The 16,698-nt window shown below is 38.1% G+C and overlaps 1 protein-coding gene across 1 annotated transcript; it reads left to right on the forward strand.

Annotated features, from left to right (window-relative positions):
- The first annotated feature begins 592 nt into the window (after positions 1-592).
- Positions 593-15,899, forward strand: pigu (phosphatidylinositol glycan anchor biosynthesis, class U). The gene is made up of 8 exons (XM_039735714.1): positions 593-758; positions 1,430-1,494; positions 1,971-2,030; positions 10,245-10,307; positions 10,765-10,874; positions 11,069-11,169; positions 11,683-11,780; positions 15,741-15,899. Exons 1-8 carry the CDS (start codon positions 629-631, stop codon positions 15,897-15,899), a joined length of 786 nt encoding a protein of 261 aa, XP_039591648.1. The 5' UTR covers positions 593-628.
- The last annotated feature ends 799 nt before the right edge of the window (positions 15,900-16,698 follow it).

The raw sequence follows: 16,698 nt of genomic DNA on the forward strand, positions 1-16,698 counted from the left end.
TATTTATTAATATTTATATATGTATATATCAGTATTTTATTAACCAGCATAGTTTGGGAAACCAATAAAAACTCATTTTTGATATTTTTTCATTTGCCGGTGAGGAGTCCGAAATTTCAAATGTTTAATTTTAAAGTGATTAAATATCCTTGAGTAAAACTAAAGCATAGTTCATGTGCTGTCTATTTTTCATGGTTACTTCAGCTGCTGTGACACTGTTACCGAGTTATTTTAAACATGTCAGAAAATTAGCAATTTGAGATATAAGGTTTTACCTTCCAACGCGAATTACTTACAGGACCAAACGACATTTCCCATGAAGCAATGCGTGCAAGTCGGGCAGCACTTTAAGGAACGGTGTTGAACTACATTACCCAGCTAGCTTCCACGCTGGTAACTAATTTGAAAAATATAAAGGTGGTGGAACAGGAGCTCAGGTTAATTTTTGAAGATAGCATCGTGTTCAAAGTTTCACAAACTGGCGAATAATAGATTATAAATATGTATGGTGGGGATATGTTTATCTCTGTCGTCAAGAAAAATGTTACTATAACAACTAGCGTGTATGCCGGCTATATTTCACTACATTTCCCAGCATGCTCGAGGAGAGCGTCTTCCTCCGGCTGAGATGGCGGCCTCCTTGGTCTTGGTTTTACTGATCGCTGTCACTGTTCGGGCAGTGTTATTCAGGTCAAGCCTGGCTGAAATCATCGCTGAGAGAGTGGAAGTTGTGTCTCCTTTAAATGGCTGGAAGAGAGGTAGGAATGTGTTGTTTTTTCGGGTGCAGGAGCTATCATGCTTGAGGACAAAGATGAGAACAGGTGCGGCTCTTAGCTCAGTGTTCCTCGATAAGGTGCTTGACGCGCATACTCCGCGGAAGAGACTGGACGAGCCTCCTGTTACTTATGACAAATGCTTGTTTATGCATGCCTGCATTTTTAATTCTATGGCTTTTGCGTGCTGTCGGATTTAATTTAGTGCCTTCCTTTACATGGTAAATATATGTGTATCTGCATCCGGCTTTCTAAAGTCAATCCATCCGTAATAACTTTACCCATCTTTTTAACACTTGTTTGCCAAATAGCCTGGTTTCATTGTTCCTTCTGTCCTTACACCGTCCGTATGTTCCATCAATGTAGTCGGGTTGTCTCCTGTATCTGCAGTAGTTTGTCTGCCAGTCATCTAGGCTCTAATTCTATTATTTTATTTTATTTATTTGTTTAGTCTCATTTTTTGGAACTATATGACTAAAATGATTATTGTTGTCTCAGATCATCTGTCTGACTAGAAGCGTCCGCAAACCTCGCTCATTGTACTTGTGAAATTTGCCCATAGTAGTTTTGCTATTCAATCTTAAAGTAATCTGCGCTTTTAAGTCTTGAATAGATTAATTATTGGAAATGTTATGGTACCCTTTTCTTTACTGCAGTTGTTGAGGGACTGGCTCTGCTTGACCTGGGTGTGTCACCATATTCTGGAGATGTCTTTCATGAGGTAAGCAGAGGCAGGGGTTAACCAAATTGAAATTTTTATTATTATTATTGTTATTATAAAAAGAGAAAGGTTGCTTTCGATTTTGATGTTTACTTTGTAACGTTAAGTGTATCCTGAGGAAATCTAAGTGGGTAAAAAAACTGTAGTGTATAAGCAGACCTTTTTTTGTGTGTGTAAAAACAGACATTTTTGTGTAGTGTGCTCCCGCATTCAAACTACTCATTAAAATATCTGCCAAATGTATTGTAGATTTTGCTGACTAAAAGAAAAATTAACAGTTAAATTTAGCATCTGATTTTCCCAAATTATAGAATCCTCACTAGTTATTAGCCTTTTTTCTTGAAGTTGCCTGGATAGTTTGTATTTTCATCTGCATTATGTCTTAAATGTTATCTTATTATAAGTAAGGTGAAGAGGACAAAAGCATTCTCTGCATGTAAAGATAATGGCCATTTTGTCATCTTTCTCCTCCACAGACACCCCTGATGATTTATCTGTTTCACTTTGTCATTGACTATTCTGAAATTGTCTTCATGGTGAGTATCTTAATAGGACACACAGATAGACTTTTTAATTTTGCTGTTTAAAAAAGGGGGGGAAGGGGGGGGGGGATAGAGATTGGTCTCCAGCAAACCGATTCACATAACAATGCCTGGTTCTTTTACAAGGTTGTTATAGTTTTTGCCTTTTTATATTAGTTTTTATTTCTATATTTTCTCTGACCTTACTTGGGAATTCAGTTTAGTTTTAGTTTTCCTTCATCATGTATTTTTAGTTTTAGTTTAGTTTTTATTTCACAAAGACATTTCTATTTTATTTTTATATATATTAGTTTTAGTAATTATGGCATGGAGCGCCTGCGGAGTTAGTTTTGTGTCACAATCAGACAGAACTGTACACTTAACAGATTTGGATATGAGTTTATTGTTAGTGGAAGCTTACTACACTGCCTGGTTTACTATCTGGTTTTGTTTGTGTTTGATAAAACCAAGCATAATCAAAACTGGACACTGAATATGAACAATTGTACACAATTTTATAATTTTTAAAATTATTTTCTCATGAAAATCACAGGGACTTTGAAAGAACAGGGCTCTTAGACTTGAATCAGTGTGCAGACCCCTCCTAGCTGTATTGAGGGAAACAAAGAACAACAAGCATGTTAGTGTCAATCGAGTGTTGAATAGCCCACCATAAGAACAGTAAACCCATAATGAGCAGGGCAAGAGCAGGTAATAAGAGTATGGACAGGCACAAAACAACAGAGACAGCATCTGAGATTAAGAACAACATATACATGATCTAATCCTGTTTATCCAGAGCATGATCTCCGTTAACTTGGAGCCTACTCCAGCAGGTTTGGATGCAAAGCAGGAAAATTCCCTGGTATGCAATATATATGATAAGGCTGATGTTAAGAACAAAAAGAATATGATATTTCAACTGTTTTGAGAGAGGGAGAAAAACTTTGAAAAAAGGGAGACAAATATTTTAAAACATAATTCTGGTAATGAATAACTTTTACAATATCAGGTATTTTGAGTTGTGAATATGAACCAAAAAAAGATGATAAATATGGAATAAATACAAAAAGCCATTAGCATGTTTAGTTTTTCATCACTTGTCCGACTCTCTACCTTTGTTTGTATCGCTTCGTTGTTAAACGATGTTTTTAAAGCAAACGTGATTGGTCAGCAACAACATGCTGATTTTGTATGATGACCTAGTCAGTCTCTCGATCGGTGCCGTTTTATTTTCAAAAACCGGGAGTGGTCTCCCCTCGGTTTTCTTGTATACTCCAATATGGGGATGGATATTTGAGGAGTAAATCACAAGACAGTGATTATATTTTTATATTATGTACATTAAGGAACCATCAACAACAAATCAAATTAATCATATTTTAAACAATTATTATCAAAGTAAAATTGAATAAATCAGACTCTGCAGGTGTATAAATAAAATAAAAAAAAAAAAATCAAGTATGTGTTCAGGTAAAGTACTACTTCCAGGTGATGGATTTGGCCCAAAAGTTAATACAGATCTACAATTGTGGTGTAACAACCACATGCCGAATTTCATCCATTTATCTTGTTGCGTTGTTGAGTTATCGTGTTTACACACACACACAATTCCAAAAAAACAGTATTGTTGGACTCTGGGAGGTCTGTAATATCAAGATTCATCAAAATATCGAGGTCGATTGTTTTTATGATTACTATACTTTCTCTATACTTTATATGAGAAAGTAAAAACAATTTCTCCTGTGCAAAGAGGCAGGTGAGTTGCTGCCAACAAAAAGCAGACACCTAAAAAATAAATTGAAACGTTACTCACTTGTGATTTTCTGTCCATTTGGTAAATGTTTTGTTGACCAGCACATTCTGAGTTCAGCCGTTTGAATTACATCTTGATATACAACAAGCACAAAGAAAGGCGGCACGCAAATTGCTTTCTATTTCTCACGCTTTACACACCCGCACTCGGCTTGCTCTTTAACTGCAGATGCTGTGTGAACAGCCGTTCTCCGTCACCAGCTGCCGTTCACTGGATCAATATGTGTGTGCGGCTCGTGGTGGATGACTTTCTGTTTTAGAGTTAAAACTTACAAGGGTTAAAGACTAACGGCAAGAATATTCATTCAAAACAAAAGCTAAAAATATTTTAGTAAATTGTTTTATTTCAGTTAGTCTTTTAAGCTAGTTTAATAGTTTAGTTTTTGTTTTTCATTTCAATTTTGTTAATTTTATTTCAGTTTACGAAAATGTTTTTTTAATAGTAGTTTCAGTTTTGATTTTAGCTTTCGTTAACTATAATAACCTTGGGTCTTTAATACCAATTCACTTATGCTTCTTGTTAATAAGTGGTTTTATGCAATGCTGAGGATTTTTTTTTCAGCAATAAGAAAAATGCATTTACATTTGTAAAATATTGAAAAGATAATCCATCCTTGTGAGCCTTTCAGATAGGACTAAAACTGCAGAGTTCCTGCAATAATTGCTTTACCCAGTGCTTGAGATGGTTGGGGGGCAAGAACTGCGAGTATTCCTTGTTATCTGTGCTGAATAACGGGGAGATAGCGTAACCACACTGCAAGGGGAAAATCAACCCCAGAATAGGCAGACAGATAGTTAAAATGGTAGGCAAAATACCAAGGACAACTTAAAAAAAATAAATAAATAAAAATGCAGTCTGGAGATGGCATCCAACAAAAACATAACACAGCTGGAGCAGCTTGCTGTGGGCCAAACTATCTGTTGACAGGTGCAGAAGTCTCACTGAGAGTTACAGGAATTGTGTGTTTGCAGTGATTGTGTCTAAAAGTTGTGCAACAAAATATTAAACTAAGGGTTCCGTCATTTTTGTCCATGCCATTTTCATTTGTGTTATTATTTGAAATATTCTGCTGAATCATAACTCTAACGCAAAGTCTGATTTTTGTTAAGTACAGAAAAAAAACAATAATGGGAGCTAATTACTTTAGTCAGTTTCATGTTAGTTCAGAGACAGTTGTGGTTTCTCCTTTTTTCATGGAGGGGCATTAACAAATTTGTCCATGTGTGCTTTTTTGGACATTTATTACAAGAGCTTTTTGCCAGTGTAGAGCAACCTACTATCTCATCGACCGTACATGGCAGGCATCAATGTTTTACTTTTATAATGTGCTGTTGATCCACAACCAAATTAGTAGTGTCAAAAGTCCTCATTATCTATCTAAAATCTCTTTGCCTGCTTTTATGTCTCCAGATTTTTATAGTCTTCCTCCCATCACGAGGGATGTCTATCAACACTTAATGCGTTTTGACACCTAGCTTGTTTGGAGCAGTTGTCCCCATAGTCCAGTTTGGCTAGATAGATATTAATATGCCAATCGTACTCTGATGTGGACAAAAACAACCAGGCTTCTTTTGTTTCTCTTAAAGTTTGCTGTATGAAACGCATCCAAACTACCTGGAGAGTAGAACAAAGTAACTAGTCATCCCCTGATTTGGCACCAAGCAAATGATCTGTGAGTCAGAAAATGCCTTTACAGGGGCACTCCTGATTTAGTTTATAAATAGCTTTTAGTTTTACTTAGTTTTTGCTTTTATTTATTTTTTATTACTGTATATACTCGTGTATAAGTCGGGTCTTGCAACCTGAAAAATCGATCCTCAAATCAGACCCCCAACTTGTACGCCCATTCAAAAATGTGACACTTAAATTTTTTGTTTTTACATCTTCTTGCCTCCTCCAATCTCACATCAGTTTCTCAGATGCATCAAATTATGTTGCAACAGCGCAGTTAGAAAATTTCTTTCACCACTTCAACAACTTTTAATTTAAACCAGCTTCATATTTTCTTCTGATCGAACGTTCCATCATAGATAAGAGATGCTTTTAATATAAAGGCGTATGCGGGTGTGAGATGCGTTACTTCGGAATAGTTGGGTATTACCGTGTGGTCACATAGGAAAAACAGAGAGAGAAAGGGAGAGGTTAGGAGCACACGCTGTTACAGTGCACTGCCGCACCCACATAGAAGAAATAGGCAGTGTGCTCCGTGGTTACTCTCTCAGGTGGGCGTTGGCATATCATAATTTCTTGTAACAATAGCGTGAGTTTTCTGCGTTCGACTTACAGTGCATCTGGAAAGTATTCACAGCGCATCACTTTTTCCACAGTTTATGTTACAGCCTTATTCCAAAATGGATTAAATTAATTTTTTTCCTCAGAATTCTACACACAACACCCCATAATGACAATGTGAAAAAGTTTACTTGAGGTTTTGAAAATTTATTAAAATAAAAACTGAGAAATCACATGTACATAAGTATTCACAGCCTTTGCTCAATACTTTGTCGATGCACCTTTGGCAGCAATTACAGCCTCAAGTCTTTTTAAATATGATGCCACAAGCTTGGCACACCTATCCTTGGCCAGTTTCACCCATTCCTCTTTGCAGTACCTATCAAGCTCCATCAGGTTGGATGGGAAGCGTCGGTGCACAGCCATTTTAAGATCTCGAGAGATGTTCAATCGGATTCAAGTCTGGGCTCTGGCTGGGCCACTCAAGGACATTCACAGAGTTGTCCTGAAGCCAATTCTTTGATATCTTGGTTGTGTGCTTAGGGTCGTTGTCCTGCTGAAAGATGAACCATCGCCCCAGTCTGAGGTCAAGAGCCCTCTGGAGCAGGTTTTCATCCAGGATGTCTCTGTACATTGCTGCAGTCATCTTTCCCTTTATCCTGACTAGTCTCCCAGTTCCTGCCACTGAAAAACATCCCCACACCATGATTCTGCCACCGCCATGCTTCACTGTAGGGATGGTACTGGCCTGGTGATGAGCGGTGCCTGGTTTCCTCCAAACGTGACACCTGGCATTCACACCAAAGAGTTCAATCTTTTTCTCATCAGACCAGAGAATTTTGTTTCACATGGTCTGAGAGTCCTTCAGGTGCCTTTTGGCAAACTCCAGGCGGGCTGCCATGTGCCTTTTACTAAGGAGTGGCTTCCGTCTGGCAACTCTACCATACAGGCCTGATTGGTGGATTGTGGCAGAGATGGTTGTCCTTCTGGAAGGTTCTCCTCTCTCCACAGAGGACCTCTGGAGCTGTAACAGAGTGACTGTCGGGTTCTTGGTTACCTCCCTGACTAAGGCCCTTCTCCCCCGATCACTCAGTTTAGATGGCTGGCCAGCTCTAGGAAGAGTCCTGGTGATTTCAAACTTCTTCCACTTACAGATGATGGAGACCACTATGCTGCTCACTGGGACTTTCAAAGCAGCAGAAATTTTTCTGTAACCTTCCCCAGATTTGTGCCTCGATACAATCCTGTCTCGGAGGTCTACAGACAATTCCTTTAACTTCATGCTTGGTTTGTGCTCTGACATAAACTGTCAACTGTGAGACCTTATATAGACAGGTGTGTGCCTTTCCACATCATGTCCAATCAACTGAATTTACCACAGGTGGACTCCAATTAAGCCGCAGAAACATCTCAAAGATGATATGGGGAAACGGGATGCACCTGAGCTGAATTTTGAGCTTCATGGCAAAGGCTGTGAATACTTAATGTACATGTGCTTTCTTAATTTTTTTATTTTTAATAAATTTGCAAAAATCTCAAACTTTTTTCACGTTGTCATTATGGGGTGTAGTGTGTAGAATTCTGAGGAAAAAATGAATTTATCCATTTAGGAATAAGGCTGTAACATAACAAAATGTGGAAAAAGTGATGCGCTGTGAATACTTTCCGGATGCACTGTACACAACCGGCATTATAAAATACCGGAAGCTATACAGTAAAGTTAAGTCCGACTTATTCATGGGAGAGCTTATCCGCGAGTATACAGGGTAAATGCTTCTGTACCATTTCATTTTTTTGTGAAGTTAAATTTCTTTTTAAAAATTCTCTTTGTATCTTTTGTTTTTAATTGTTTTAGCCATTGTTAGATAATCCTATTCTTAATATAATGGAGTATATATATATATATATATAAATTCAGTAAGGGCACGAACGACAGTGAGCGCAAGCAAGACAGAGCCACGCCCGCCAACTCACAGAGCCCCAACTTTAAGACCATGGGTTACGCTCAACAGAACCCCGCCCACCAACTCTAACTCTCTTCCTGCATCCACCCTCAAAACCGGTCCTGCCCACACGCAGCCGACACCGCATTTCCCGCCAAGCATCTGCAGTACGTTTACAAAATAAAGCAAACTCTACATGCAGCAAAAATTTACTTCTCCAGCTAGATTCCATGCTCAGAAGCACCAAAAGCTTTGCTAAATCATACAAACACATGCATGAAATCGCTCAGCCCAATCCAACAGCAGCTGTACGAATGCTTTTCAATGAAAACCCTAGGCAGAATTTACGACGCTACAATGCCCCGACATGTCACACCAATGTTGCAGTGATTTTTGTCTGAGAAGTTGGCGAACCACCTGCCGAAAGGGATATTTGCATCTGTCCCATAGGCAACTCCTGTATACAGATTTCCACGCTCAATATGAATTGCGATTCTATGGTTTACCCACTTTTATTCCCTTTTGGAGACATTGGCTGGCACAAAGATTTACAACATGTTCCAGATAAAAAGAACCGCCAAGTGAAGCAAGCTTACTCAATGCCAATTTTACACATACAGATTAGCTGTGAGGAATATATTTAGTATTTTGCACTCCAGCAGCGAACTATTCCAACAGTACGTCATAGATGCGTATGTTAAAACAGAGGTTTGTGCATCTCAACTATCTCAGATTAGATCAACAAGATTTGCGCGTGGAACAAGACTAAGAACTGTCGGACGCGCTGCAAGCAAATGCTGAAAATAAAAACGTATGTTTAGGCAAAATGATAATATTACCGTCCACATTTCCAGGAAGTCCAAGATACATGCAACAAAACTAGCAGGATGCCATGGCCATAGTATGTAAATTCGGACAACCTCATTTATTTATCACTTTCACATGTAATCCTGCTTGGCTGGAAATTCTACATGCACTGTCGGAGCACAGACCTGATATCCCACATGCTGTTTACTCTTCACAATAATTCTAACAACCAGTCTTCAGCCATGGCCAGTTGTACGTGGCTTTTTCTAGGGTTAGATCTTTCGACTCATTATCTGTCGTCACTACCAAAACACTTATTCACACCTGCGTCTTTCAAGAAGTATTTATTTCTTCTTGATTTCTGAATTCCTTTCTCACCATTTTCTGTTCCTATTCTTACACCGCCATATGCTACGGCAGGCTTCGGCTAGTAAAATATATTTCTGATGCTTAATTTAATACAGGAGGCTCCACCAAAATGATCTGAATTGGGCTGTGACTTTGCAATGTCATGCCTAATGTATGTCGCCCTTTAGTAGCTTGTTTCCAAAAGTGTGCCTTTGTCCTGGTGTTAAACCCTAGAAGCCGTGTGTTTTCTTGGCAAAGCTTTAGAGAACTTCATTCAAAGGATGTTTGTTTCCTAACATTTTTTAAATGCATTAAGAAACCATTAAGAGAGATGATAGGCTTTTAATTGATATCTACAGTAGTTTCAGCCTTTGTAATTTCAGTTAAAAAGCACTGTTTTTAACTGTGTCCCTCTAGCCAAAAAAAAAACCCTTCTACTTCCAGACATGGAAGAGGTTCTGGAGTTTTACTAGAAGTAACCCGAGAGGGTTTTAAAGCCATCTCATTTTAAAAGCATGATGCAGCCTAGAGTCATGTGAAAAAGTTTGGGTAAGTACTAATTAGTGGAACCTAAAGGTCAGGATTGAGAGATTTTTTGGAAGTACTGGAATGGCAGGCAAGATATCCCAGATGGTAGTATGAAATATGGTCGCATCTGACCATCCTATCCCTAGTAACAGTTCCCAGATGCTTTCTTTCCCTCTGAGATATAAAAGCTTCTGATAGAGTTACCAGTATGTGGGTTTCAAAGTAGAGAACAGACAAAGAACAGTGCAAACAAATGACACTCACAATGGTCCCAAATAAACCTAAGCAAACAACACCTGTGCCATGCATATTGGGACCCATTCCTAAAGGTAGATCTCAGTGGCACCCCTGTAGTGCAGTCAGGCTCCGTCTGAAAAAGACTGAGTAGAGCTATCCTGTGGGCTTATCACCCATCTGTGGAGGTTTGTGTGTTGAGTGTAATGCCAGTCAGGTGACAGGCAAGAGTGAGACACATCTACACATACTAGACTTTCCATTATATTAATACAGCTCTTTTCTCACAAACTAATATTTTTTTCCTTAATTTTTATACAGATAGCAGATGCCATAACTGCTGTTGCTCTGTACTTGGCTGTGCAAGATTATAACAAAATTGTGGTAAGTGGTTCAATTGTAACATCTCTGTAATATGAACAAGCTAATTAATGATTGTTAGCCTTCTTTGGGATTTGAATATGCCATCTGAGAACAAATGGCGGTGTGCCTATCCTGTAGTTGACCTAGTTTGCCTTCATTTATATCAGTGGTTCTGGTTGACTAAACGTTGCATTTCCATATCTAGGGAGTGCAGTGCCACTTGCTGTTTCTGTAAACACTCCAACACTTGTGTATTTGCCTTGTTAGTATTGCATTTATTATGTTAAGCAGACCCAGTGATCAGTACAGCTGCTTTACAGATTCAGTGTCCAGGGTTCAAATCCCACACCTGGTCACAGTTTCCCTGGAGTTTGGACATTTTCTTCTAGTTTATGTAAGCTTTCTTTTCCAAAGATGAAACATTTTCCCTGAGCTAAATTGAGTTGGTTTCAGAATGTAATATGATGTTCCTTTACAGTACAGGAAACAGAAGTACACCCTTGAAGCTGGCCGCTACCCCCTTGATGTTGCTGAGCTCCTCAGGACTCCCAAAGAGATGATGTACATCCCGATAAAGGTGGCAGTGTTGTGAGTATGGCACTATGAATTGTGTAGCCAATCAAAATGGACATCTTTTTTTTCTATAGAGTTTAAAACTATGAAAATCAATTTGTCTTCGCTTATGAAATGCTTATACATGTTAATTGGGTTCAAAATTACTATGTCTGACATGCTGTGCTGGAATCACACCTAACTGCCCACCTCTCTGTCTTTCCCTCCAGTTATTTACTGAACCCTTTTACAGTTCTCTCCTGCGTGGCCAAATCCACCTGTGGCCTCAACAATGCCGTCACTGCACTTTTCATATTATGCACAATAAAAGGTAGGACACCTAATTTCCAGTTGTTTGCCAATTTTGTATTGTACAAAAGCCGAGCATGTTTTTTCAGTGGGTGCCCAAGCCATTCACCCTACAGTGAGTCCGAACATCTCAGCAGCATTTGGCTTGCACAGTTAAGTGTCCAACCAGCCAGTCCATTAATGACCAGGAAAAGATGGTTGTTTGTTTGATGTCCTTCTTTTGGACTCTGAAATCTACATCTTCATACATGAGCATGTATAAGATACTGCGTTCTCAGGTTACTTTTCTAGTATTTAATCAAGAAAGGCAGATAAAATGAATTATTTCCTCACATGTACAAGCTATCATATGTTCTTATGAGTGCTGCTGTGGTGCCTTTCCACAGAGGCAAATGGTGAAAAGTTTCGAAACTGGAATTCCAGTATCCTTACCTCTTCATTGTCTCATCTACTGTGGAGTGGAGCTAGTGGATGGGTCATGGCAAATAGGACCTGCAGTCAGCCCTGCGATCTCCTTTCCATGTCTCTGTTCCAGGTAGTGCCTTACTGAGTGCCATCTTCCTTGCCTTGGCTACGTACCAGTCCTTGTACCCTTTCACCCTCTTTGCTCCAGCACTGCTTTATCAGTTACAGGTAAGTTCTTGCAAATTTTTGTCACATCCTCCTTGTTAGTAGACTTCATTCATTTTCTGAACCACTTAATCCAATTTAAAGTTGTGGATGCTGAAGCCTATGCAAATAACAAGTCAAGTTACAATTACCTGTTGATCTAACATGTATGTTTGTTAGTTTACCAAATGTATTTATATTATCATTTACTGGTGCAGGGACTATTCCTGCCTTATACCCTAGACTTGCTTGGATGGGCTCCAGCTTTCTTGTGACCCTAGTCAGGATAAAGCTGATTTGGAACATGGATGGATTTTTATTGTCATTTACTGTACTGTACAACATCTGTTTTATTATCTTGTTTTTCTGATCGTTATTAAGTATGTGTATTCTTAAAATACAGTTATATACTTTTGTCCATGCCTGCCATGATAAGTATCTTATATTTCAGCATGAAACTCACAGTAAAATTAAATGTCGGTCCTGAATAGTAAACAACCTCAAAACTTAGTCCTCAAACTACTTCTAAACTGTATTGCATATACTATAATACCTTCCATTTTGCACATCATTTTGGTGTGCTTTGTGCATTATACTGCTTCTTTAAATATGTGTGCTTTACATTATGTGCACAGATATGATAAGCAGCTTGCTCACTATGTTAAAGATGTGCCTTCGATTCATGGTGTCTAGTTTGTCTAACTACCCAGTATATTACATTTTCAGCTTATTCTTCATTTTACACATACTGTAGAAACAACATTAAATTAGTATATATTAAATAGTGGGTTTTGTCACATGGTGTTTTCAATATTTCACTTTGATTCATCCTCTTATTACCAGTTTTCAAAGTCTCTATTAATATGACAATCATAATAGAATTAATGTTGAATACAATTCAGTTCATATATGAATAGTCGATTAGTATATATTAAGCAAATCAATGTACAAATATTTTCATCTCTGTCAAAGCATTTGGCTACCAAAAGGTTAAATATCCCATATTAGTTAAACTCTGTTCTACTCTGCTCTATTCAACTTTTTTCACTTGTGTCAATGTAGTGTTAAATGCCCCTTTAACATTCCAGAATTTTGTCTGCCCCTCTTGGAACGATTTTGTGCTGTTCAGTCACTGTTTCATTCAGTCAGTATCTCATGGACTGCATGATTCCCCATTCCAATTTCTGCCATTGTTTTTTTTATATTTTGTGTGTTAGTTGTCTGTTTTTCTTGTTTTTTTTTTCCTTTCTCGTCCCTCTGTTGCTCTTGGGAGAGCCAGTTTGAGTCTGATTGATGTTTCTAACTTTATAGCACTTTACCTGTTGTTTGACAATGCTAGCATTGTCTCTGTATACATCGGGAAGATGCTTTTACATATTTTAGGTGGGGATTTTGACCTTCCCAAGGAAGCCAATCACTGCATGCTGTAGAAACAACATGTCTTTCTCATGCATTTTCTCATACTAATCAATGGCTAGATTCCTGAGGTAGGTGAAGTAATATTTTACACTACATGCAATATTGTCAGACATTTCTTGGTAATTCTGGCATGTTCAGTACCTTTGGTGTAACCCAGTGTAAAATTACATTTTCTTAGCTGCAGTTTTATTACCAAACCTTTATCAGTGTTTAAATAGTAGATTGGTAAACTTTCCGTACTGACTTGATAATTTAAAAATAAATCTCAATTACTTTCTTTCTTTTTAGTGTGACAATATGAACTTCACTACAATTACTTCCTTCTTTTATACATCTGGCTCAGATTTGTAATCTCATCAGTTTTCACTGCACCATTGCACTAAAAACAACATGAGGTCAGCAGCATAGTGTCTGTATCACTCTGCAGTATGGTAGTACCCCTGCTGAGGATGTGAAGCAGCTAGAGACTAGTTGGCAGTTGGCACCACTTCATTATTATACTAATCAAACATACTTTTACAGTCTCATTTAAGTGACTTCTTTTTAACATTCAGAAATTTTCAGCAGACAGACAATAATAGGATAAAAAGTGAGTCAGCAAATGACCAGCTAGCTACCTTGATCCCATTTTCACCTGTGTGTTCATCGTACACTGTTTCAGTAAAATATTTTAAAAGAAAAAGGTCAAGGCCTGAGAAATAATGGTCTACTTTGATCCAGAAAACATTAGGATAAAGTTTTGTAAGTGTCTATTGTGACAGAATGAAAGTGCTAACACACCATAGAAACAGTCTCCTTTAGCATTGTGTTTATCCCAGGATTAACAAGCCAGAAATGTTGATTTTTTTTTTTCAACAAGGAAAAAAATGTTACGTGTAACAAAAAAATGTAAATACCAAAATGTCAACCTAAATGCAGTATTAAAGGTATGTTTTGCTGTAGTGATGCAGACTTAGTACACATCCTTTGTGTGATGTGGTTTGAAATAATCCTCAGCAAACAACCCAGCGTTGCAATCTGGACAATAGAAGCGTATTTCTTTACACACATGCATTTTTTTTTCTGTTGCTTCCATACAAGAGGGTAGAATGTCAGTGCCTGTCCTGCACGAGTTGCAGGCTACTGTAAGTGACTGCTACATTGACAGTTGCAGCATCGTGAGCAGTGCTTGGAGGGCTAATGTCTTGCTTGTCTTTTAATTTGAATGCAATTATTTTACCATTTTGTGACATAGCTACTGTTGCACCACAGGCATATCACAGCAGGTCGTCATACAGTGCCATATTGGCATCGATTTCACTTTCCGTGTAAACATTAGTTTTTAATCGCCGTGGCTCAATTTCAGCAGTGGTTCCGGTTCAGTTAATTCTAAAACTGCCTTTACACCTTTTTGTTTGCCATTGTGCTTTTCATCAGAGACTCCACCTAACCACGAATATTTATTGAGTATCTTAATTAACCTGAAGTGACAGAAAGCATACCAGATGGAAGCAGAATATTGTCTAGATAGTTTGTCTGGTTAACCATACTCGTGCAGAATTCTAAGCCCAGGTCACGCTCGGGGTTGTTGCTTGAGTAGACTTTCGTCTATCTGTATACTTGTATATGGTTGAGATGACAATAAAGTTCACTTTGACTTTGAGTAGAACTCTATCTGCAAGTTCGAGTGGAGGACTCCCTTAGCATGTGGACAGAAATGAGTGGGACTGAGGCTGTTTTTTTTTATATATATGTATATAAAATATATAATTTATATATTTTTATAATTGAGAGGTAGAAATAAACCATGTAACATAAGACACTAATTTTGACACATCAATAGATGAATATACAAGGTAATAATTAAGAGTGATGAGAGCTGTTATGTTCTAAGCTTCTGTAAAGTTATAAGAACATAGATCAAAGCTTGTAAAGATATATTTCACAAAGTTATATGGCAGGATAATTGGCATCTGAATTTTCCCTTTGTGAGTGGAAATGTGGGTCTGTGGTAGCCTGGCATTTTATCCAGGATTGTTTTTTGCACCCTGTGCCAACTATACTAAATTTGATTAAGCAGGTTTAAGAATGTAGTGTTAGGTGTGCTTTTCACCCTGCAGTGGGCTAGTTCCCTGTCCGGGGATTGTTCATGCCTTGTGCCCTGTACTTGCTGGGATAGGCTGTAGCTTCCCCAAAACCCTGTTCAGGATACAGTGGGTGTAGCAGATAAATGGGTGTTATACACACAAAGAAATGTATTTGAACATAGCCCTTTAAGGTCTGTCAGACTTTGTTTTTTTGGACATAGTGAATAAGTGTTGACAACAAATACCATGCTGGATGTCCTGTCCTTCATAAAATCTTCCTGCAGATCCCCTTTTATGATAATCATAAATTCTAATAACTAAAGAAACCCCACCAGCACCACCTGTTTGTTCCCTTCTGTGTTCTTTCAAGGAAAGCAGACAAAATACCAAAGATGCATCGCATCAGGCAGTACCTCTACCAAAGACGATTTTGGGGATGTTAAGTTTTGTCTAATAAAGCAACAAATCAAATCGTATGTTTTGTGAACTTCTGTTCCAGAGGCTGTACATACCTATCAGCGTTCACAGCCCGAGGTTTTGGATCTTCACTTCTCAATATGGTTCAATGTACCTGGGCAGCCTCGTAGTGATCACCTGCCTGTCATTCTTCCTCCTCAGCTCTTGGGACTTTGTTACGTCTGTCTATGGATTTATGTAAGTAAATCTCTGCTTTTGTGATGCATATGTCTTTTTTGAAATTTAAGTGTATATGACTGTAATTACAGAGTTAACTTATATGGGCAGATGAACAATGCTAAATGTAAAGCAGGACAGAGAATACCACTATTAGTTAGGTTTCTTGTTTCTGTTGTCCAACACTGTAACTTGTTGCAAACAGTGTCTGATAGATCTTGTTAAAATCAAGCCCTTAAGCTCAAGTACTGTACAAAAAACTCGCCTGAGAAACTATGGCCATCTTTGACATGCATCTTAAAATATTGTCTTTCATTTGCAACCAACATGCTGATAAACACATTGAAAAGATGAATCTCGTTTCAAATCAAGGGGTTTTATTCACATACCATCTATACACAGTACTGCAGCATACAGTGGCATGAAACAGCAGTTAAGTACTACAATATACTGTAAAATGATTGATTAATAATAGTAATAGGTTAGTGAATAGATAGTAATAATTTGAAATGCAGTAATATAAAATAATAACTAATATTAAAAAACAGTAATAAGTGAAAAAATGTACTGTGCAAGCTAGTAGAAGCAGATCTGAAGGTAGCACGGAGTTCAGATTCCAAACAGCCAAGGGGTAGCTGTTGACGAACCTGGCAGAATTCTCGGATGCTATAGAACCTGCCTGATGGAAGTGGGATAAAGAGACCATGGGAATGGTCCTTCACAATGTTTCTGGATGTGGCACTTTGTAAAGATGTCTTTAATGGAGAGCAGAGAGGTACCGGTATATTTTTTTTTTTCTGCTGTGTGCACTCTCCTTTGTAGGA

Source organism: Polypterus senegalus, chromosome 14 (assembly GCF_016835505.1).
Source record: "Polypterus senegalus isolate Bchr_013 chromosome 14, ASM1683550v1, whole genome shotgun sequence".
Classification (NCBI taxonomy): domain Eukaryota; kingdom Metazoa; phylum Chordata; class Cladistia; order Polypteriformes; family Polypteridae; genus Polypterus; species Polypterus senegalus.